This window comes from Camellia sinensis, chromosome 15 (genome assembly GCF_055761805.1).
Source record: "Camellia sinensis isolate YWXY chromosome 15, ASM5576180v1, whole genome shotgun sequence".
NCBI classification, from domain to species: domain Eukaryota; kingdom Viridiplantae; phylum Streptophyta; class Magnoliopsida; order Ericales; family Theaceae; genus Camellia; species Camellia sinensis.
In genome coordinates, this window is record NC_138975.1 from 92,020,482 (window position 1) to 92,043,989 (window position 23,508).

Here is a 23,508-nt window from a genome sequence, read left to right on the forward strand (position 1 = left end):
AAAAAAAAAAAGTTAATAAAAAATATATAAAAATCACTAAAACTATAAAAATACAACTTAAAAATTCAAGAAACTATTTTTAAAAATTCACCAAACATAAATTTTCTTTCCTTTTTCTTTTCTTTTATTGATGTTAATTATGTTAGGCAAAACCCAACTCATAATCAAATATGGCAATAAAATAATATCTTCCAAAAGATTTGAGTCTTCCAATCTATAACTAGGGTATTGCTCTCTCTCTCTCTCTCTCTTTATTGTATCATTTATAGTATCTAATTCTCTCTCTCTACTTGTGTCTGTTGCTTGATTTGCAAGTGCTTTTCTTTATTCCTTCATTTATTACGATGGAGCATGATAAAAAAGGAAAGAAAATTCGACGACCCATGAAGCAAATTGAGAACAAGAAAGCTCTGAGAGTTACTTACATGAAGAGAAATGAATGTGTTATTAAGAAGACAATGGAGCTCTCGATTCTCTACGGTATCAATATCGTCACACTCTATTTCGGTCCCAACGGAAAGGTCGACACATGGCCCCAAAACCCAAACGAAGTGAAAGCTCTGATCAAGATGTACAAAGAGTATGCCAAGAAAAGCCAAGTTAGGAAATCTCGTGAATCTTCTTTTTCTGATTGTTGTTTGGGTGCTAAGAAAGTTGCCAAGAAAGTTTCGATGGAGAATGAGGATGGTTATGGTTGGCTTGATGGCTTATCGGCAGAGTCGGTGATAAGTTTCTTGGGAAAGTTGGAGTCAAAATTGGAGGTTTTGAAAACAAGAATTGAGTTCTTGAAGATGCTGAATGAGCAGAAAATCAAAGTAGTGGTAATGGGGAAAGAAACATAGGAAACTTGTTGGTTTGATGATTCAAATGCGATCGAAAATTTGCAGAAAACAGAGGAGTAATCGTGATGGGGAAAGAAATAGAGTTTATGAGAGGGTTTAGGAAAGTTGTTGGAAAATTCGAAGATCTTCGAAGATCTTAGAAGGAAAATTTGAATTCTCTAAAAAATGATGAGAGGCCTAGATTCTTCAATAGTCACAACTAATAACACAAAAGCAAAGAGATGATGGAGATAAGAGATTGGGTGAAGAAGAAGTCAAAGTAGTTGGAGAGAGAATAATGGCAAGGCTCTCCCATGGATCTCCCACTTTCACTTTCAAGGTTGATAATGGAGAAAAGAAATTAGTTCTTTCCCAAGAGTTATCTCTCTAAAATCCATCCCTTGTAAAGCTATGAGTGGATGCTATTTATAGGCACCTCATGATGTAGGATGGAGGCCATGTGAAAGGCACATGGAGAATATTCTCTCTAACCACCTTGTCCGAGGAGGTGACCTCTGTAAGGTCTCGGTGTCCCACATCAGGAATGGAGGGGGAGTTCCTGGGCTATAAAAGTAAAAACCTAGACTCTTATATAGCATCGAGGCCTTTTCTCGGGTGGTGAGATCCCTATTAGAACTCCCCAGTTAAGCGTGCTTAGGCTGGAGTAGTTCTGGGATGGGTGACCCACTGGGAAGAACAAATCCATGCAGGCGTGGCCCGAAGTGGACAATATCAATGATATGTGAAGAGTTGGGGCGTTACAAATGGTCTCAGAGCCAACTTTCTGGAGTCCCAAGTGTGGGCCCCTGGCATCTCTCGGTGTATGTAGGCAGGCTTGCGAGCTGGCAGACTACTGCACGAGGACGTGCAGCCTTATGGGGAGTGGATTGTAAGGCCCTGGTGTCCCACATCAGGAATGGAATGGGAGTTCCTAGGCTATAAAAGTAAAAATCTGGACCCTTATATAGCATCGAGGCCTTTTCCCGGGTGGTAAGATCCCTATTAGAACTCCCCAATTAAGCGTGCTTAGCCTGGAGTAGTTCTGGGATGGGTGACCTAGGAAGAACAAATCCGTGCGGGCGTGGCCCAAAGCGGACAAAATCGTTGATATGTGAAAGGTTGGGGCGTTACAACCTCTCTGAGGATGAAGAAAACCCCGAAGAGAAGACTAACCTCTCGGCGAACCCTTCTTCTTAGCCATACCTAACCAATGATGCCCAATCATCCCAAAGGGTCAGGGGTAGTCCTAGAGGACGTCCTGCTGCAAAAGGGTCAGGAGTAGTTCAAGAGAACGTCCTGCCACGAATATTGCCGAGTCTCAAGGAGCCCCTAGATCATGCCACCTCGACCCGGGTATAGGCTAGTTTAACCGAGGAGTGAATTTATCTCCATTCACCGTCCTCGGGATTGGGTCCTTTGTTCAGACTCCATTACGCCCATGGTTCTGGTACGTAGATCCTGGAAAGCTCTGAGTCCGCAAGTGTTCTAGCACTCATTAATAGAGCAACTTCTAGATTGCGTATGAATCCGTTCAAAGCCAAGTGCTTCAAAGCTCTAGGTTCGTGGATCCGAACCCTTTTGAGTCCGGGCCCGAGTAAGTCTCTAAGTTTGTGGATTCGAACCCTTTTGAGGCTTAGAGTGATTCGGCCCATTTGATGGTGATAAATCCGGGCTCACCAATCTTGAACTTGCGATAAATTCGGGTCCACCAACCTTGGACTATTGGGCCTAATTAATTTAGTGGGCTCAAATTAGCTCCTCTTACACAGAGGAAACTTGTTGGTTTGATGATATGAGTGCGATAGACAATTTTGAGGAGGACTATCTTGGAATGTTGCTTGAGCCTTTTTACCAGCCACAACCACAACAACAAACAACTCAATTGGATTTGGAGACGGACAATTTTCCAATTTTGATTGAGCCTTGTTACCAGCCACAACCACAACAACAAGCTACTTAATTAAACTTTGAGATGGACAATGTTTCAACGTTGATGGAGCCTCGTTACCAACCACAACCGCAACAACAAGATACTCAACTGAATTTTGAGATAGACAGCCTTCCAATGTTGCTTGAGCCTTATTATCAGTACCAATTTGGCATTTTCTGATTTGTTGGTAGAGTTTATACACTTTTGTTGTTTTAGATTTATGGGTAAGTGAGAGGGTGATTTATGATCTGGAATTGGGCCGAGGTAACGGCCGAGCAGGTCGAGAGCCCAACGGTGCATGGGGCCGAGATGATCGACTATCCGCCTGGAGATGGGCTGCCAGAACTTGGGCCGGGCAGAAATTGGGCCAAGTGTGTGCCGCCTCAGACCGTAAAGAAGCTGCTCGGCAAGGCAATGCTCGGTTGGACTGAGCTGCTTGATCATGGGGATGGCTGAAGCCAGACAAGCTGAGTGACCGGCGCCCGGAAAGGTATGGTCAGCCGAGGTAACCGTTTGATCGGCAGGAAGGCCAATCATAGGAGGTGCCCCGGGCTCGGCTTTGTCGAGATGCCGCCTAACCCGGTCCTCCATGGGCCTAGCCAGTGAAGTGCTTGGGTATGAAGCACAGCACGGCCGTGGATAGAGAAGCTCGGCTGCCGAGCTCCAACTGAGAGGGGAGGCAGTTGGGATTAGGTGACGTTCAGCAAGGTTTATGCTGACAGATGGGATAGCAGAGCCACGTGTCGGGAGATGACTGGGAGTGGATATGAAGCGCAGAGGGTATATAAGCATGTCTGCGCCCCCCATACGGGACACACGAACATTTTGTAAGGAAATTCTTACACTCAAACACTCCTCTCTCTCTCTCTCTCTATCCTAAGGTGTGTGCTAACTTGATCGTCGGAGGGTTTTTCCGGCCACACACCGCCGGGTAGCTCACCCTTATTGGCTCGCAGGTGATCGGACAGAGACGGAGCTCGGAAGAAAGGAGTACGGGCTTGCCGGAATATTTGCTCCCCGTACAATTGGCGCCGTCTGTGGGAAGCTTGACAGACAAAACCTTGTCTTCCAGGTTCATCTGATCGCCGTCCATGGCGAACAACGACGAGTTTCCGTTGTCTGCCATAGACGGAGCCACCCCGGAGTTCACCCGAAGGAGAGAAGGTCCTCCCGCCATCCATCCAATGGCGGACTTGGGGACGCCCACTGGAGGACAGTCAGTAGACGCGCGGGATAAGCGCGGAAGAAGTCATGGTCATTCGCGGAGTCCAGACGGTCACTGGCGGAGGAGAGACTCACACGCCAGGCGACTGGAAAGTAAGTTGAGGGACCAAGATGCTGTCATCCGGCGAATGGCGGCGGAGATGGAGGATCTGAAGCGGCATGTCAAAGGGAAAGGTGTAGCTGGAGTGGGAGACCACAGTGAGCGCACCCCATCCCGCCGTTCAGGCGGACAGAGTCAGTGACGTACTCAGTCCATATCTATTACCAGAAGTTACCAGGTTGGTGATTCCGACGCGGGTGCAGAGAAGTCTAGCGCGCAAGACAGCACCTACAAACCCTCACGTCCGAAGACGACGTCGAGGTACTCTTACTCCGCTCATTCAGAGGATTTGCGGGCAGTTTTAAAGGAGTGGGCACACCGGCACGAAGCTTAGAGAATACCGGCGTTCCAGCGGTTATCCTATGGGGTTCACGCCAGCGAGGAGGTCGGAATGCCTCCACCCCGCCAAGCAGTGCCACTCTTTGAAGATACGGACTTGGCCAGGCTAAGCGCCACCCCTTTCTCCCTGGAAATAGAAACAACACCGCTTCCGGCAGGCTTCCACCAGCCTAAGTTCACACTCTACGACGGAAAAACTGATCCTTACATGCATGTGAGCCACTTCCGACAGGTTACGGCCGGACATAGGCGAAATGACAGACTAATGTGCCTAATCTTCCCGTCAAGTTTAGGCGAGCTGGGCTTAAAGTGGTTCGAGAGGTTGTCGGAAGGGAGCATACAAAGGTGGCATCAGTTGGCCGAGGCATTTGTCACACGCTTCAAAACCAACATAAAAACACCGAAGGAAGTCGATCACTTGCTCAGTGTCAAGATGGAACCGTGCGACACACTGAAGGCGTACAACTCAAGGTACTGGGAAACCTTCAATGAGATCTTGGACTGCCCGGTCAACCTCGCAATCACGCAATATAAGCGTGGTCTCCCAGTCGGCCATAGATTGCGGGACTCGCTGACCATGCACCAACCGACCTCCATGGGCCAACTCATGCAGCGTATCAATGAGCATATCCAAGTAGAGGATGACGCGTCAGCTTCTACCGTGAAGGCAATACCGGTAGCAACAGACAAGAAGACAGCAGGCAAGGTGCATGCAGTTGGGCAAGAGTCCAGCCGCACAAACGAACGAGCAGAGGAATCAGACCGTGGCTCGAATCGCAAAAATCGGGGTAGGGGACGTCGGAACGACCGAGATGACTACGCCCGAGATGATGTGGCGGATGCTAACAGAAGATTGAAGGCGAGAACTAGCAACACCACGGTCTTCAAGATTCCAATTTATCGCATACTTCGTGAAATCCGAGACGAGGAGTATGTCCGGTTTCCTGCTAAGTTGGGCGATGGACAGAAGGGCTACAATCTGCGGTATCATTGCACATTCCACCGGGAGAGGGGCCATCGAACAGAGGATTGTTTTCCTTTGCGGCAACACTTAGAAGAGCTGGTCGCGGCCGGGCATCTAGATCTTTACATTGATGGCGGCGTAAAGCTGAATCAGGCTCCGATCGATCCCAGGGGACAGGATGACCGAGATGCACCTCCACAGGGGGTCATTAATGTCATCCACGGCATCATAAAACCGGAGCGTGTTTGCGAACTCCGGGGCATGATAAAAAAGGCAGAGCATATGCGGGAAGTTTTGTCGGTACAGCCTGTCGTCAAAAGGGGGAAGACAGAAGAAAAAGACATGATTAGTTTCACCTCAAGGGATCTAGAGCGTATCCAGACGCCGCATAACGATGCCCTGGTAGTAACACTACGCGTCAAAGAATTCGATGTTAGACGGATCTTGATCGATCAGGGAAGCTCGGTCGAGATCATGTATTATGATGCGTTCAAGCAGCTCAAACTCCGTGAGACAGACTTGGCTCTGGCGACTTCGCCACTGGTTGGATTTAACTCGCAACCGGAGTGGCCCTTGGGAAAGATTATCCTGCCGGTCAAAGCGGGATCCGTGGTCAAGCAAGTGGAGTTTTGGGTGTTACAAGTGCCTTCGACGTACAACCTTATCCTTGGAAGGGGATGGCTACACGCTATGCAAGCTGTAGCGTCGACCTACCACTAGGTGATGAGATTCCCCTCGGCTATGGGGGCAATCGAGGAGATTTGGGGTGATCAGGTCATGTCCAAGCAATGCTTCGTGGCGGTCAACGGAAGCCGGGCTGCCAAAGGATTCGTTCAAATGATTGAGGGACCGGAGGACCAGGGTGTCTTAGATGATGTTGGCACCAAGGCTGAAGACAAGGCTGTTGAGGAATTGGTTGAGGTGCAAATTGATACAGAACAGCCGGACAAGTTCTTCTTGCTCGGCTCAAGTCTCTCGGCCATAGAAAGGACCGAGATGGTTGAGTTTTTGATGGCCAACATCGAAGTCTTCGCGTGGTCGCCCTATGACATGCCTGGCCTCGATCCAAGTTTTATCTGCCATCACCTCAATGTCTTCCCTGGAGCAAAGCCAGTCATCCAGCGAACAAGGAGATCGGCACTGCATCACGCCGAGGTAGTTGCAGAGGAGGTTAAGAACCTGTTTGAGGCACGAGCAATTCAGGAAGTGCACTACCCTCGGTGGATTTCCAACACAGTAGTGGTGCCTAAGAAGAATGGAAAGTGGCAAGTTTGTGTCGACTATAAGACAGTCAACCGAGCTTGTCCCAAAGATAGCTTCCCTTTGCCGCGCATTGACCAGCTAGTGGACTTGACGGCTGGACATAATAGGCTCAGTTTCTTGGATGCCTACCGCGGCTACCATCAGATTGCCATGCACGGGCCTGACCGAGAGATCACCTCTTTCACGACTCCAAGGGGACTCTTCTGCTACCGAGTCATGCCTTTTGGTTTGAAGAACGCCGGGGCAACCTTTCAGAGGATGGTGACCAAAATGTTTGTTCCTTTGCTTGGCCGGACAATGGAGGCTTACATCGATGATATGGTGGTAAAGAGCCGACATGAAGCAAACCATTTGTCCGACTTAGCCGAGATGTTTGCCATTCTAAAGAAGCACAAGCTGCGCTTGAATGCGTCAAAGTGTGCCTTTGGCGTGGGATCCGAAAAAATTTTGGGATTCTTAGTCACAAACCGAGGCATCGAAGCAGACCCTACTTAGATCAGAGCCGTGCAAGAATTGAAACAGCCCAGCTCGGCTAAGGACGTGCAGCATCTGGCCGGGATGGCCGCCGCGCTTAATCGGTTTATAAGCCGGTCATCAGATCGCTGCCGCCCTTTCTTTCAAGCATTGAAGTTAAAGTTCTCCTGGGACACAGAGTGTGACCGAGCTTTGGCCGAGCTCAAAGAATATTTGTCTACTCCACCACTGTTGGTTACACCAAAGCCGGGAGAGGAACTTTACCTTTACCTTGCCGTCTTCCAGCACGCGGTCAGTGCGGTGCTAGTCTGCGCTGAAGGAATCAAGCACTTCCCAATTTTTTATGTCAGCAAGACCTTGCTGCCGGCTGAGACGAGATATTTGCGCTAGAAAAGCTTGCGTTGGCATTGATGATGGCTTCGAGAAAGTTGGCGCATTATTTTCACGCCCATACCATCGTCGTACTGACCGAGTTTCCCCTCAAGGCCTTGTTTGAACGGGCAGACTTTTCAGGCCGAATTCTTAAGTGGGCGGTCGAGTTGGGACAGTTTGATGTGAAGTTCCAGCCGCGCACCGCTATCAAAGCCCAGACCTTGGCAGATTTCGTCGCCGAGTTCTCACCTGGCACTCATCCGGTATACCCGGTCGATATTACCGTGGCAGATGATGAGATACACGCAAGGCCAACCGAGGTACAACCAGTTGGAGGAGGTAGCGACGCGGAGTTTGCGCGCACCATTGAAGCACCCTCAGTTTGTACGGTTTTACCACCCGGTGATGCGATGACGGAGTTGAGTATCACCGACCCATCCACTCTGTCCGGTCCCGCATCACCAAGGGGGGAAGAAATTGAACCACACAGCTCAGAGCCTGCGGCCGGCGTAACACCGCAACCTGATGATTCGCCTACGGACTTGAGCATTACAGATCCACTTGCTGAGTCCGGTGCCGAATCATCAATGGGGGAAGGAATGGAGCCACACGGCTCAGAACCTGCAGCCGGCTTAACACCGCAACCTGATGATTCGTCTACGGACTTGAGCATTACAGATCAACTTGCTGAGTCCGGCGCCGAATCACCAATGGGGACTGAATTGGAACCGGTCAACACAGAACTTGAAACCGCACAGCCGAGCAGTTTTGATCCCATTGCCCTTCGCAACTCTCAGGACCCATCAGACTGCTGGAAGCTTTTTGTGGGGGAAATGTGGAAGCTTTTTGTTGATGGAGCGTCCAACCGTCATGGTGCCGGCCTAGGTATCGTTCTTATCTCCCCGGATGGCCTAACCATTGAACATTCTATCACGCTTGGCTTCCCAGCATCTAACAACGAGACTGAGTACGAGGCCCTTCTCGCCGGGCTCAAGAGCGCAATTCATATGAAGGCTGCCGAGCTCCTGGTGTACAGTGATTCCCAGCTTGTGGTTAACCAAGTCTCTGGGATTTACGAAGCAAAGGACGACAGGATGGCGAAGTACCAAGCTCTGGTCAGGGAGCATATCAAGCAGTTTGAGGCAATCAGAGTCCAACAGATTGGCCGTGAAGAAAACAGCCGAGCTGATGAGCTGGCCGGCCTCGCTTCCATGGTAGATAGTACTCCAAACCCCCTATTAATTGACTTTCTTCCGCGGCCAAGCATTGAAGACGCCGGGCAGACGGATGTACTCTGCGCCGCTCTAGGTCCTTCCTGGATGGACCCCTTGATCTTATTCCTCAGAGATCGGACTCTACCGACTGACAAAAAAGAAGCCCACAAAATCCGGGTGAAGTCAGAGCGGTTTTGGCTCTCCCCATCTGGTGCGCTCTATAAGAAATCCTTCACTGGTCCTTATCTGAAGTGCGTGCACCCGAATAGTGTGGAAGCCTTCTTGTACAAAATTCACGAAGGCATTTCTGGCAGCCACATAGGGGCAGGTCCTTGGCCTACCGAGCTATTTCGCAGGGATACTGGTGGCCGTGCATGCAGTCCGACGCACAAAAATACGTCCGCAAGTGCGAAAAATGCCAGAAATTCGCCCATCAGATCCATCAGCCTGCTAGGGAACTTCTTCCCCTCACCAGTCCTTGGCCCTTCGCCATGTGGGGGCTAGATATAGTGGGGCCACTGCCAACAGCACCGGGCAACCGAAAATTCTTCATAGCGGCCACAGATTACTTCACGAAATGGGTTGAAGCTGAGCCCTTGGCAACCATCAAAGAAAAAGACGTGAAGCGGTTTGTCTGGCAGAACGTGGTCACTCGGTTTGGCGTTCCCAAGATTTTGATCTCTGACAATGGCACCCAGTTTGACGGTCGCCTATTCAGAGGATTTTGTGAAGATTTGAAGATAGAATTCTACAACTCCACCCCGGCTTACCCGCAGTCCAATGGTCAAGCCGAGGCATCGAACAAGACTATACTGGCTAGGTTGAAGAAACGGCTGGAGAAGGCAAAGGGAAAATGGGCTGAGGAATTATCCAGCGTCCTTTGGGCATACCGAACAACCCCGCGGCGATCTACCAAGGAAACTCCATTTGCTTTAGCTTATGGCATGGAGGCAGTCATACCTTTGGAAGTTGGAATGCCCACCCTTAGAAGCGAGAGTTTTGAGCCCGAGCTGAACGCCGAGGCTATTGCCTTGGAGCTGGACCTAGTGGAAGAGCGTCGGGAGAAGGCCCTCATCCATGTGGCCGCCTACCAACAAGAGCTTTCAAAGAAGTATAACAAGACGGTGCACCCCAGACCGTTCAAAGTTGGTGATTGGGTTTTGAGGAAAGTTATGGGCAACACCCTAGTGCCAGGAGAAGGCAAACTAGGGGCAAATTGGGAAGGACCCTACAAGATCACCGGTCTGGCGGGCAAGGGGGCTTACCACTTGGAGGACCTAGAGGGAAGAGCAATACCCCGGCCATGGAATGCGGCCAACTTGAAACTGTATTATTTTTAAGCTTTCGCTTTCTTTTCTTGTGCAAAGGGATTTTTGGGCATTGCACTCCAAAATGTAATTCTTTTTGTCAATATATTGAAGTAATTTTGCTCTAGCGTTTGGACTATTGTTTTAATGTAAAAACCGAGATGGTCTGCTCCGATTGGAAGAGTTGGTGCTTTGTCCAACTTCGGATTCCCAACCGAGATGGTTTGCTCCGGTTGGAAGAGTTGGTGTTTTGTCCAGCTTCGGATTCCCAACCGAGATGGTTTGCTCCGGTTGAAAGAGTTGGAGTTTTGTCTAACTTCGGATTCCCAACCGAGCTGGTTTGCTCCGGTTGGAAGAGTTGGAGTTTTGTCCAACTTCAGATTCCCAACCGAGATGGTTTGCTCCGGTTGGAAGAGTTGGTGTTTTGTCCAGCTTCGGATTCCCAACCGAGATGGTTTGCTCCGGTTGGAAGAGTTGGAGTTTTGTCCAACTTCGGATTCCCAACCGAGATGGTTTGCTCCGGTCGGAAGAATTGGTGTTTCGTCCGACTGCGGATCCCCAACAGAGACGGTTCATTCCGGTTGGAAGAATTGGTGTTTAGTCCAACTCAGGATTCCCAACCGAGATGATTTATCCCGGTTGGAACAGTTGGTGATTTGTTCAACTTTGTTATTACTAACCGAGATGGTTATTTCGGTTTAAGAATTCATTTTGTTCTAAATGTTTCAACCGAGTTATGAATTCCGGTTGACAAGGTGTTCAATCTATGATTTAATACCGAGATGAATTGCCGAAGATGGAATTGATAACAACCGTGCAAACACTTGACAAAATTTGAGTTTTTCATTGATAAGAAAGTAAATACAAAAGGTGGGGACAGAGCCTGGTTACATCAAAAATGCGAAAGCAAAAATACAAAAATAGAAGAAAACTAAACCAAGGGGGAGAGATGGGTAAACTCGTCCTCGGCGGCATCAAGGTTGATGGTTGGACTTGTTTCTTGGGCACCGGGCTCATCATGGCCGGGCTGCTCCTGCACCTCGGCATTCTCTTCTTCTTCCTCTATCTCAGCATCTCCCTCTTCAAGCCCTTCCTCGGCCTCCTCTTGCAAAGCGCTGAATACGACGTTTGCGTAAGGCACGAGGTAGACCGGTAGCGAGGCAGGAGGAGGATTGGCAAATACGTCGGTGTCAGAGCCCTGGCCAAGATGCTCGCAAGCGGACTTCCAGCCGGCTTTGAAGTAAATATCTTGTGTGGCAAAGACTTGTTTTTTGTAGCTCTGCTCGGCTTCGTTGAAGCCGGCGTTGTTAGAAGCCCGGCAGTCTTTCTTCTGCGTCTTTTTGAGCCTGCTTAGCTCGGTCTGGAGCTCATCCCGTTTTTTCTCGGCCGCATCCAGCTGACCGAGCAGTCTGTTGTTGTTGACGTTAGCCATCTCAAGTGAAGACTTTGCCCGGCCGAGCTCGGCTTGGAGGCTCTCGACTTGGCTGGCGGTATCCCTCGCCTTCTGCCGAAGTCTGTGGATGCGCTCCATGACCAAGTGCTGCTTTTGGATGGCCTGCAAAATTAGAATTTGATCAGAGAAGAAACCGTGCAAACACTTGCGTAAATTGAAGCAGAGGATTGAACTTCTTACCCTGGTCATGGATTTCACGGCGGATTTGACCAGCCGGGTGTCAGGAACGTGGTCGCTTCCAACCACGTCGCTGGGCAGCAGCAAAGCCTTTGAGAGGTCGAAGCCAAGCAAGTGCTCCTTGTCGCCTTTGATCGAAGCATTTGCCGGGATCTCTTTTCCCCGGTGTTTCAGCTGCGGCCGCCATGCTGGGATGGTGCTGACCCTGTCGACAGGTTGCTCGATCGCCAGTTCGGTGATGAGCTCGGCAGAGGGATCGGCCCGTGGTCTTTTGCCAGCCCGGCGAGTTTCTTGGCTAGACTGCCCGGCGGCTGGAGAGGCTAAAGTGACCACGGCGGCACTCAATTGACCGGCAGCCAGGGAGCGGGCGATGACATTCGGTATCTCGGCCAAGGTTGCGGTTAGAAGATTTTTGATTCGGCTTCTTTTGGCCATTTCTTGTGCGTCTGTTAACCGAATTAAGGGAACGTCAGGAAGGGTAGGGTCTGGAGGTGGCGAAGGAGCACGGAGGAAATCTGTTACTCTACTCCGGCGCGGAGCAGAGTACCTGTAGGTCAGTGTGTAACCGAGTAAATCGTTGCAATCTCGGTGGGAATATCGAAGCACGGTCCGAATTGCCTCGACGTTGGGAAATTGATAGTTGGCTTGCAAGGCTTGGATTGCTGCAAAAGAAGCAGGAAAACCGGTTAGTTACAGTATAAAGAGGTAAGCTAACCAAGCAAGTTTGAGCGGCTTACATGAGGAACCGAAGTCCTTGTTTATAAACCAGCCCGGTACCTCGGCTGTTTCGTAATTGCCCGACACCCAGAAAAAATCGTCGTCGTGCAGATCTTTATCCGGGGTGCCAGTTACAATTTTTTCCTTGCCCGGTCTGATTTTCAGGTAATAAGCTAGGCCGTCACCGGTGTGACCCATTGTGTATTGCCTCAATATCTCGGCTAGACCTAAGTTGGTGCCTAGCCGATTGTTCAATTCATGAACGCCGTTGATAATTCTATAAGTGTTGGTGGACACTTGGGTAGGTGCCAGCCCGGTGCGGCGGAGGAACTCAGTTATAAGTGGGTTTAGTGGGAAACGGAGGCCCCCTTCGACAATTGACAGCACGGTGAAAGGGCATTGGTCTAGTCTGCCCCAGGGTGTTGTCTCCTCTTCAGCCAGTTTGAGATGGACGTCGGCCGGGATGCCGTACTCCTCTCTGAATGCAGCTAGCGTGGCCGGAGTATCCACTAGGAAGCGGAATTTCCCCATTTGTGGCCGGACTGAGGTAGCTCGGCTGAGGTGTTTGGCACGATGGCAATTGGTAATTGCTCGGTCTTGAGAGCCTGAGGAATGGATAGTGGTCCCCTTGGACTCTGCAGGAAAAGGATGGCAAGTGTAAGTGTAAGCGCGGTCGTGCGGAAGGAGCTGGACTTTAGCTCGGTCATTGAGGGTGCCAAACCACCTCGGTCTTCTAAGCTAACTAAAGAGCTCGATCGCCCAGACAGGCCAGTTGTTAGCCCGGTTGAGCGACCATTTCCTTTTGTTATCTCGGTTTTTGCTGGGGTTGAGACAAACATGTTATTTGCTCGGTTAGATGGGTTTTTTGGATCAAATGAAGACCAGAAGCCCGGTCCGCCCCAGTTCTTCAGTGTTCTTCAGGAAAATAAAGAACACCAAGAACAGTGGGAGGTTGGCTGGGACAGTTTCTATGGCCTATGCCCTAAGAGCTACGTTTTAGTGCCCTAATGTATGTAATATTAAAGAAAATAGCAACAAAAGAGGGATCGAAGGACTTACCAGTGAAAGACAGGAACTGTTCCCTCGAACACGAAGAATGGCAGACGAGGTTAGGAGAGAGTTGCTTGAGCTCTGAAGCGTAGGGTTGAAAAGAAGCAGTAGGAGCGAGTTGGTAAGAAGAGGTCCTGTATGTATAGACTAGAGAGAGACCGCCCAAATTCAAAATTCTGGCAAAAACGGCGGGTTGGCTGCTCGATAACCAGTGGCAGCCCGCCACGTGTCACCATTTATGGCGACGTCAGGACTGAAACGACGGGTTGAAGAGTCGAAGAGCCAACCGGGCTACTTGCGAAGAAAAGGACATCAGCCGAGGAGTATAACCAGGCAAGTTTGCAGACAGTTATGTTAACTAGCCCGGTCGCCCTTTGGTATCTTGAAGACCAAAGAAATGTTATCTCGGTCGAAGTGAGTAATCCCAGTCACGCTTTCGCGGACGGAATTAAGGGGCAATTGAGAGGGTGATTTATGATCTGTAATTGGGCCGAGGTAACGGCCGAGCAGGTCGAGAGCCCAATGGTACATGGGGTCGAGATGATCGACTATCCGCCCGGAGATGGGCTGCCAGAACTTGGGCCGGGCAGAAATTGGGCCAAGTGTGTGCCGCCTCAGACCGTAAAGAAGCTGCTCGGCAAGGCAATGCTCGGTTGGACCGAGCTGCTTGATCATGGGGATGGCTGAAGCCAGACAAGCTGAGTGACCGGTGCCCGGAAAGGTATGGTCAGCCGAGGTAACCGTTTGATCGGCAGGAAGGCCAATCACAGGAGGTGCCCCGGGCTCGGCTTTGCCGAGATGCCGCCTAGCCCGGTCCTCCCTGGGCCTAGCCAGTGAAGTGCTTGGGTATGAAGCACAGCACAGCCGTGGATAGAGAAGCTCGGCTGCCGAGCTCCAACTGAGAGGGGAGGCAGTTGGGATTAGGTGACGTTCAGCAAGGTTTATGCTGACAGATGGGATAGCAGAGCCACGTGTCGGGAGATGACTGGAAGTGGATATGAAGCGCAGAGGGTATATAAGCATGTCTGCGCCCCCCATACGGGACACACGAACATTTTGTAAGGAAATTCTTACACTCAAACACTCCTCTCTCTCTCTCTCTCTCTCTCTATCCTAAGGTGTGTGCTAACTTGATCGTCGGAGGGTTTTTCCGGCCACACACCACCGGGTAGCTCACCCTTATTGGCTCGCAGGTGATCGGACAGAGACGGAGCTCGGAAGAAAGGAGTACGGGCTTGCCGGAATATTTGCTCCCCGTACAGTAAGCTTTATAATTATACTAGGAATTTAGGAAAGTATTGTGGAATATCAGCATATTCATAGCTGTATTTTATTTGAACTTTACATTTTTGTCATTAGCTATGTAACTTTTTCCAAGAATTTCCACAAAAAAAATTGGTGAATGTATAGAGGTCTGTCTTAGTTTTGTCTTGCTAGGAGTCTAGCATACCATGATGACATGGACCTATACATATATCTACATAAGATTTATAGACAGCTAACTTTTACAAATCATATAAAGGTCATGAATCATGAATATTGTATGATAGAAACAATGGGAAGATGATTCTTTGCTGTCCATATTGAATTGGAAAGTGTTGTTGAATTTTTATAGGCTCATTACGGAGTCTACGTGGATAATTCGAACCGTTCAATATAGGGCTGTCAATGGATCGGATTTAATCCGAATCCAACCCGAATTCGATCCAATAATCCGAATCTGTTTACAAAAAAATCCGATCCGATAATCTGAATCCGTTTAATCCGTTTATTAAACGGATTGGATATGTAAAAATCCGATCCGACCCGATAATCCGATAATCTGATCCGATTATTCTCAATTTGAATGAAAAAAACACACAAAATGAAAAAAAAAAAAACAAATTATATAAAATTATAGCTCAATAAATAAATAAAATGGATCAGATCGGATTATCGGATCGGATATCCGAAATCATCGGATTTAGATTCGGATATCTATAATCGGATATAGACTAATGGATTCGGATCGAATTCAGATTTTGACAGATCCGATCCGAATCTGATCCATTTACAGGCCTAGTTCAATGTATAGGGCTTGTCGAGTATGTCATTCTTGCAAAAAATCACATTGATTGAAAATCGATAACCACTTGATTAGATCACACTTGTGTCAACGGTAAATGTCCAATGATAAGTGTAATTTTTTTTAATTTAAAATAATTACTATAAATTTATATTCTTATTTCATAATCATTAAATATGTAATGAAAATCCTCAATTAATTACATAAAATGGAGACGATCAAAGTCCGTAAAAGCCTAGTATCCTTAGCACTTTTCAATTAATGTAATCCAATTTAAAGGTACTTCTACTCTTTTTTTCTTTTTTCTTTTTTCTTTTTTTTTTTTGGTGTGCTGCAATGTGTTATAATTTTATTGTGGTGATCTAACTGTCAATATTTTATTTTATTTACGGTCATTTGAAAATGTATAATTTGAAAATTATCTTATTTTAATTTTAAACTTAGCCTTTTATTGACGTGTTATGAAAAAAATTGTAGTAAGATTATTGACGTGTTGTGTTTAAAGTAATTTTGTTTCTTAATCCCAATAACAAATATGGCAATCCGCTTTACATTAAATTTAGTTGCTAGTATGATTACATGGAACCCTTAATAATGTTTTTGATTAGTAAAATGGAATTTCTTATCAAATGTTCATATTAATTATTTGACAGTCACAGCTGGAAATTAGATTTTTAGCGGCGTAGGTACTAAAACGCTGCTAATTTTTCTTGTGATGTTTAGTACCAAACGCCAACAATGCGACCGTCGCTATAGGTTTATGGCATTTAAAAACGTCGTTGTATTAGTATGTAAAAACGCCACCAAAAGTCCTACCCTAACAATACTATGACGTCACTATAGTTTTAACGACGTTTTTAAAACGCCGTCATACGTTTTTTTAATTTTAAAAATTTCAACCGTTATAGTGGCGTTTTAAAAACGCCGCCTTATATTTTTTTCTTTTTCTTTTTTTAAACTGTGCTAATTTTATGTGATTAAACTAAAAGAACACCTGCAATAAAACTAAATAGCACTAATATGAAATAATAACTCCCATTCAAATAGCAAATATAGCATTAATTCACTTTCCCATTCAATTTAATATCCAATCACTATTACTCACAAAATAACATATTTAAAAATTGAATTCACAATTTTCATTAATGTAACACTATTTCATTAACCACTGTAACACTATTTCTAAGATGCACCTGCCAACAAACCTTGAAATAGAACACTATTTCATTAATGTAACACTATTTCAATCTTGAAACAGGGGTACCTCCAATGTAACACTATTTCTTTTTCTACACATAATGTAACACTATTTCATTAACCACTGTAAGGAAACCTTAAAATTAGGCCAATCCAGTCCCTTGTTGGGTCATTCATTCTGCACATGAATTGAAACAAGAATACAAAGACAAAGCAAACAGAAACAACAGATTGACAATTAATGCTTGTTTAAGAAAACACAACAAAACTAGTGATGATTAATGTTCTTCAAAGATGTCTTAGATAAACATATAAAACTATGTAAACACACATATGTACTCTATAGTCATCACGTACATATCCTTGTTTGGCTCCTTTGCTGGATCTTCCAGGATGTCTCCCTTCATCGCCACACCACGGCATGCACACGCACGTGAGAGAGACAGAAATTAATTTATGAAGAGTTATAACAATATGTAGGATGTTAAATTCATCTTCTAAGGGAACAATTCTAAAAAGCTCAAATTAACTAGTCCCAGAAGTTTGACTGGGAAACGCATAGTAGACATCAAGCACTTGTATTACAGAACCCAACCAAGAAGTTGAAAATTAAGCATTTAATTCCAGATTATAAAAGACGAAGTTGATCATACTAACACATCAATTTGAATACCTTTTTATATTTTTAATTTAAAATAAGACTAGATAGACTCAAATTTGTTTCCCTTCATTTACAATTCCAAATGAAGTCGTTTTAAAGGTTATAAACTGCACACTATTGACAATAGAAAATTAAGAGATTCATAGTGACAATCAAGAAGCATAAAGCCACAATCAGTCTTAGCACATGTCCAATATCATAATAATGAGAAGGTCAACTTCCAAGACTACTAGTACTGACCAATATCTAATTGCCATTTTTGTTGGATAGCAAAAGAACAGCTTTTGTCTATTGCAGTCGAGTCGAGTGCAAGTGCTTCTCGTAACATGATGTCTCTACGTATATCATATGTTCCACTTAGTTATATGTATATATATATATATATATAAATACAGTGTAATGCCTTACTCTGATTTGCTTGTGTCACTAAAAAAAGATCTAGTAAAATGCCAAGGGGAAATTAATGGGATTGACTATATTTTTTATGCACTCGATTAACTATACAGAGTAATGAAACCCATCTCCTTCAGTAATGCCTCTCTGCTCTCCAAATAATATTAGGACTGGAAACAAAGTACAAAATATGCAGATCAATTAAACTTTTTGGCAACAATCACTATAGCAGCCATCAAAATATGTTCTCAATTGGCCCGGTGCAAACACAAGCTTCTGGAAATTGTAATGGAAGTTGGAGAAGCATACTAGATCGGCAACATTGCCAACACATTCTCCCTTCGCAGTAACATCCCCAATGTTTTCACCTTTGGCAAAGGCTTCGTATATTGGAGTGCGAGTCGAGGTTGATGTGACAGCACCAACATTCTGCAAGTGAAACAATATGAAAGGAAAGCAATAAAGCAAATTCATCACATAGATTAGCCAGAATTTATAAAATGGAAAGAAAATGAGAAACAGAAAAGGGTTGAACCTTGGCCACATTGGTAGCACAAGCTAAAGGCAAAAAAAGGTGTGGCACAGCTATAGTTGCCAACTCTACCCCAACACCCAACTCTATTAGAAAAAAAATAAGGAGGAACAAATTTCTATGATGCCAAAGACTATGCCCTGACCTCTTTTATATTAATAGAATGAATGAAAATTAATCGACTTAGGAATTTAAACATGGATAGCTTTTTTTCTTTTCCTTAATGTAAGAATGGATTATGCAGTTATAAATCATTACACATGTACACACATTAAGGCATGCGATGCCGATACCAGATGACATTCTGGCACAGGAGGAAGGAATTGGCCAAGCCAATGTGGCTGAACCAATTGGTCATCAGGCCTTGGGCACCTTAGCCCGTGAAATGGCCGGAGCATTGAGGGAATCTATGGACATTCTCCGAGCTGAGAATCAAGTCCAGGCCCAAGTAGCTGAAGCAGGGCCATCTTTTCTGAAAAGGGAGTTCTTCCAGTCGAATCTGGATGAGTTTGTAGGTGATCCCAAGGAGCCATTGAAGGCAGATGAGTGGCTAGAATAGTTGGTGAAGACATTCGAGATGCTGGGCATCGAGGATGATCAGTTGAAAGTGACCTTGGCGCCTTTCCAGTTGAAGAGGGGTGTGGGTTAGTGGTGGAAGTACGCGCATGGGCGTACTAGAGGAACTTGGGAGCCTTTTGTTGAGGCTTTCCAGGATAAGTTTCTACCTCCCACGGTTAGGGAGAAGCTGAGAGATCAATTCTCTAAATTGTTGCAGTTGAACACACCAGCGGCTGAGTTTGAGGTAACCTTTACTAGTCTGTCGAGGTTTGCACCTGAGTTAGTGGTGACTGAGGAGCGCCGCTGTTTGGAGTTTGAAAAGAGGTTAAGGGCCGGGTTAATGTATAGAGTTTCCGGTTCCATGACTAGAGATTTTGGGTGCCTTGTGCAGGCTACAGCCCACCTTGAAACTATTATGCAGGCAGAAGAGGAAAGGATGAGGGGCTCCAAGAGGAGTCGGGATAGTCAGGGGGACAGTAAGAGGCAGAGGGGTTTTAACTCTCAACAGTCCTAGGGGTTTTAGTCGAGGTCCACTTTTCCAATACCGAGTTCAGGTTCTGGGAGAGGTGGACAGGCAGATTTTACTTGCTATAAGTGTGGTCAGTTGGGCGACAAGTCTCCAGCTTGTCCTCAGAGAAGAGGCGGACAACGTGCGGTATCATATTCGGCTTGTTTTTAGAGCCAGAGTCAGGGAAGAGGCCAGCCACTCACTTGTTATCAGTGCGGGCAGGCGGGGCACCTGAAGAGGTTTTGCCCATAGTTAAGTGGTACACCTAGTGCGTCTGGTTCAAGACAGACACAAAGTTACCAGCCAGCACAGTCAGCACAGGCCTCGAGGGCCAATCAGGGAGTCTCTTCAGCTCAGTCTGTGCATCAGGCTTATGCTCCGAGGGGTGAGCAGGTTGAGCAGAGGCCTACTGGACATATGTATACAATTGTAGGCTCAGATCTTGTACCTGTTCCTTTTGTAGTGAGAGGTACCTTTTTGTTTTGCAATTTAGTTGCTAATGTGTTGATTGATACGGGTGCATCCCATTCTTTTATTTCGTATATGTTTGCATCAGTTTTGGGTTTGGAGTTGGCACAGTTAGCATCTCCTATTTGTGTAGAGTCACCAATTGGTGGTGAGATTATCTTGAAACAAGGATGTCGGGATTGTGACATCGAGGTTGCTGGTCGTCGATTTCCTTTTGCATTTGTATTGATTGACATGCATAGTTTTGATGTCATATTGGGTATGGACTGGTTATCGTCATACCGGGCTGTTATAGATTGCTACCGTCAGAAGGTTACTGTATGTACCTTGAGCGATGATTGTTTTTATTTCTTGGGGGACCGGATGGATAGAGTCTTATCACCGGTGTATGATCTGTGTGGGCAGTGAACTTAGTTGTCTCCTGGCTAGCTTTTTGAGTAATGAGTGTGATGAAATTCGAGTTGAACTGCCAAGGGTAGTTTGTGAATACTCGGATGTTTTTCCCGAGGATCTTGTCAATTTGCCATCTCACCGAGAGATCGATTTCTCTATTGATTTAGTGCCTAGCACGGCACCGGTTTCTATGGCTCCATATAGATTTGCACCTGCTAAATTGAGTGAGTTGAATATTCAACTCAAGGAATTGTTAGATAAGGGTTTTATTCGCCCTAGTACTTCACCTTGGGGAGTGCCGGCTCTCTTTGCTAAAAAGAAAGATGGAGCATTACGGCTTTCTATTGATTACAGAAAGTTGAACCGGGTTACTGTTAAGAATAAGTACCCAATGCCTCGTATAGATGATCTGTTTGATCAGTTGAAGGGGTCTTGTTGTTTCTCTAAGATAGACCTGAGGTCGGGTTATCATCAGTTGAGGGTAAGGGAGGAGGATATTCCGAAGACGGCATTCCGTACGCGGTATGGCCATTATGAGTTTCTTGTGATGCCTTTTGGGCTAACTAATGCTCCAGCTGTGTTTATGGGCTTAATGAATAGGATCTTCCGTAAATTCTTATATTGTTTTGTGGTTGTCTTTGTCGACGACATTTTGATTTATTCACCTTCTGAGGAGGAACATGAGAAACATTTACTAGTGGTACTTGAGTTACTTAGAACCCATAAGTTGTATGCTAAGTTTGGGAAATATGACTTTTGGTTGGAAGAGGTTAAATTCCTAGGGCATGTAGTGTCAAGGGAAAGTGTCACGACCCCAAACCGCCCCTAGTAGTTTGGTGCCGTGATGGCCAGTAATCCGTAATTACTGGAGGCCAACTTTCAAAAGTTTAACACAATCAGAGTATAATAAACGGGGCTCACAAATGTGGAAGCAATAAATCAAAATACAAGTGGTCCATAAGAGCAGTGCATAGATCAAATGTAATGGCATACGTCTTTACAAGCTTTACAACTTGAATACAACAAAGTAAAATACGTATTACATCTTGATCAAAAGGCTTCTCGAGCCGACATATACAAAATGCAGTGAATACAAGCCAAGAAGCATGATTTTCAAGAATTGCCGACATAAATAAAAATGACATCGCCGACGTGAATACAAAACAAGGCCGACAAAATCATGGATCCAAAACAAGCTTTCAAACACATTCTAGGCGTCGCCGACGTCCTGCTCATCACCTACATATATATAGAGAGGGGTGGGCTTGGATACTCAGTGAATGGTACTAGTAATAAAGGTTTTGCATGAATATAGCCGAAGTCTTTCAAAACGAAACATGCCAAAAACCATACGAATATTAGCCGAGATTCTTCCAGAACAAAACACGTCAAAACTTTATCCAAACAAGGGATGAACCGTATTTATCTATCAAGTCTCACAAGTCTCAAGGGAAGCTTACTGACATCGGCAAAACACATCAAAACTTTATCAAACAACCAAGTCCACGCGGCAAACCGTCAGTGGCAAAACAAGGACTGCACGATCCGTAATCGATTAACCAAAGGTACTGCGAAAGTTTATAGTCCTCCAGCACAAGGGACTTGTGTTACTTAAGCCCGTAGCTCTTTTTAACACGATGGATCTTGTGTTACTTAGGCCCGTAGCCCGCTTCAACATGACAGTCTTCTCAAGAAAGGACCGTATCCTTTTATACTTAGTGCTGCGAAAGTTTAGAGTCCTCCAGCACAAGGGACTTTTATACTTGGTACTACAAAAGTTTAGAGTCCTCCAGTACGAGGGACTTTCCAAGAACGACATCAAAACAAAACTTATACTTGATACATCAAACAGGCTGGTCATTCATGCTTAACAAATACTCTTATCAAAACAAAGCAAAGCAAGATTTATCAAAACAGTATAACATAGCTTTATTAAACGCACCACTCACCTAGTTCTTCAGGTGTAGGCTCAAAGTAGAGATCAAGGACCTACAATCACATGGCAAACCACATTTCTCAAAACAAGCTTTATATGCATGCAAATGATTTCGGCATTCTCACCAGGTCCAAGTCAAAAGCAAAGCAAAACGTGCTGGGAGTTTAAACATTGCTCCCATCTCATGCAAACACACATTGGGTACCAACCAGGGCTTTGCCGAGGTTCCACACCTCCTTGCCGAGGTGTGGTCCTGATGGTCTCATTCAAAAGCAAAGTCGGGGAAACCTGGGTTTTCCCTTCAAAGAATATGAAGAACAACATGAACATGATCATGAAGAAGACGAATGAAAAGATCATAACTTGTTGCAAAAATCTGACATTTAATGCCATGAGTTCAAAACATGGACCTGGGTACCCTTACAAGAAGATCATGCAAGAACAAACACAAAAACATGGTTCTGGTTTCAAACTTTCGGATCAAAACGAGATTGTTCCTTAAGAACACATGAATACTCCCTTTTTTTTTCTCTTCCGAAACCAACTTCAAATCGATGCATGACATGCAAAACAGACTCGATCATGCAATGCAGCTAGATGATCATTAAGAGCAACAAGAGTAGGTTAAGATTCTAACCTCAAAACTCGAATCCAACGGTTCAACCCTCGAAGATCAAGCTTGGAAGAATCTATTCTCACTCAAGAACTTCTCCTCCCTTCTCTAGAGCTTTTCTCTCTAAAGACAAAGATTTGAGACAAAAATGATTTGTTTCTAGGTCTGCCGGCTGTCTTAACAATCAGCTCGGGCACGTGGCGCTACCGGGTTGGTTCAGCTCATAAGGTGATTGATTGATAAGACAAGTCTATGACAAAGCGTATACAGCAAGCTTGGGCAAGACACGTCGGCAAGTAATGACATCGGTTCAAGTCAAAGCTTCGGCAATCAGGGTAACAAAGACATCGGCTAGGGAGGACGACACTTGACTAAGCTGTGCCACACCTTGGCCGGGGCGTGCCACACCTCGGTCTAGGCCATGCCTGCCCAAGGACAAGGGTTACTAAGTGCAAAACATCTCGGCAATAAGCCCGAGGTGAAGGTGGGAACAACCAAATGGTTCCAAAACAGCTCTAAGTACAAAGGTGAACTAGGCTCAAGATAACCTCGACTACACGCCGAGCAAAGAACAAAATCATTCAAGTAACACTTAAACAAAACAAGGCAAGGCAAGACTTTCAAAACAACATAACAAGGCAAGATCATGTATGAATGTATGCAAGTATGACAAGAGTAAGGTGAGGGTTGCTACATCCTACCCCCCTTAAAGAAGTTTGGTCCCCAAACTTAAATTACCTTGCCCTATAAACAACTCCGGATAACGGATTCTCACATCT

The 23,508-nt window shown here is 45.9% G+C and overlaps 1 protein-coding gene across 1 annotated transcript; it reads left to right on the forward strand.

Moving 5' to 3' along the window:
* Positions 1-344: 344 nt before the first annotated feature.
* On the forward strand, positions 345-842 carry LOC114316545 (agamous-like MADS-box protein AGL63). The gene has a single exon (XM_028250056.2). The coding sequence runs from the start codon at positions 345-347 to the stop codon at positions 840-842; it is 498 nt and encodes a 165-aa protein (XP_028105857.2).
* The last annotated feature ends 22,666 nt before the right edge of the window (positions 843-23,508 follow it).

Excerpts from the sequence above, each read along its gene's own strand:
- LOC114316545 (XM_028250056.2), top strand. The coding sequence starts at position 345 with ATGGAGCATGATAAAAAAGGAAAGAAAATTCGACGACCCATGAAGCAA.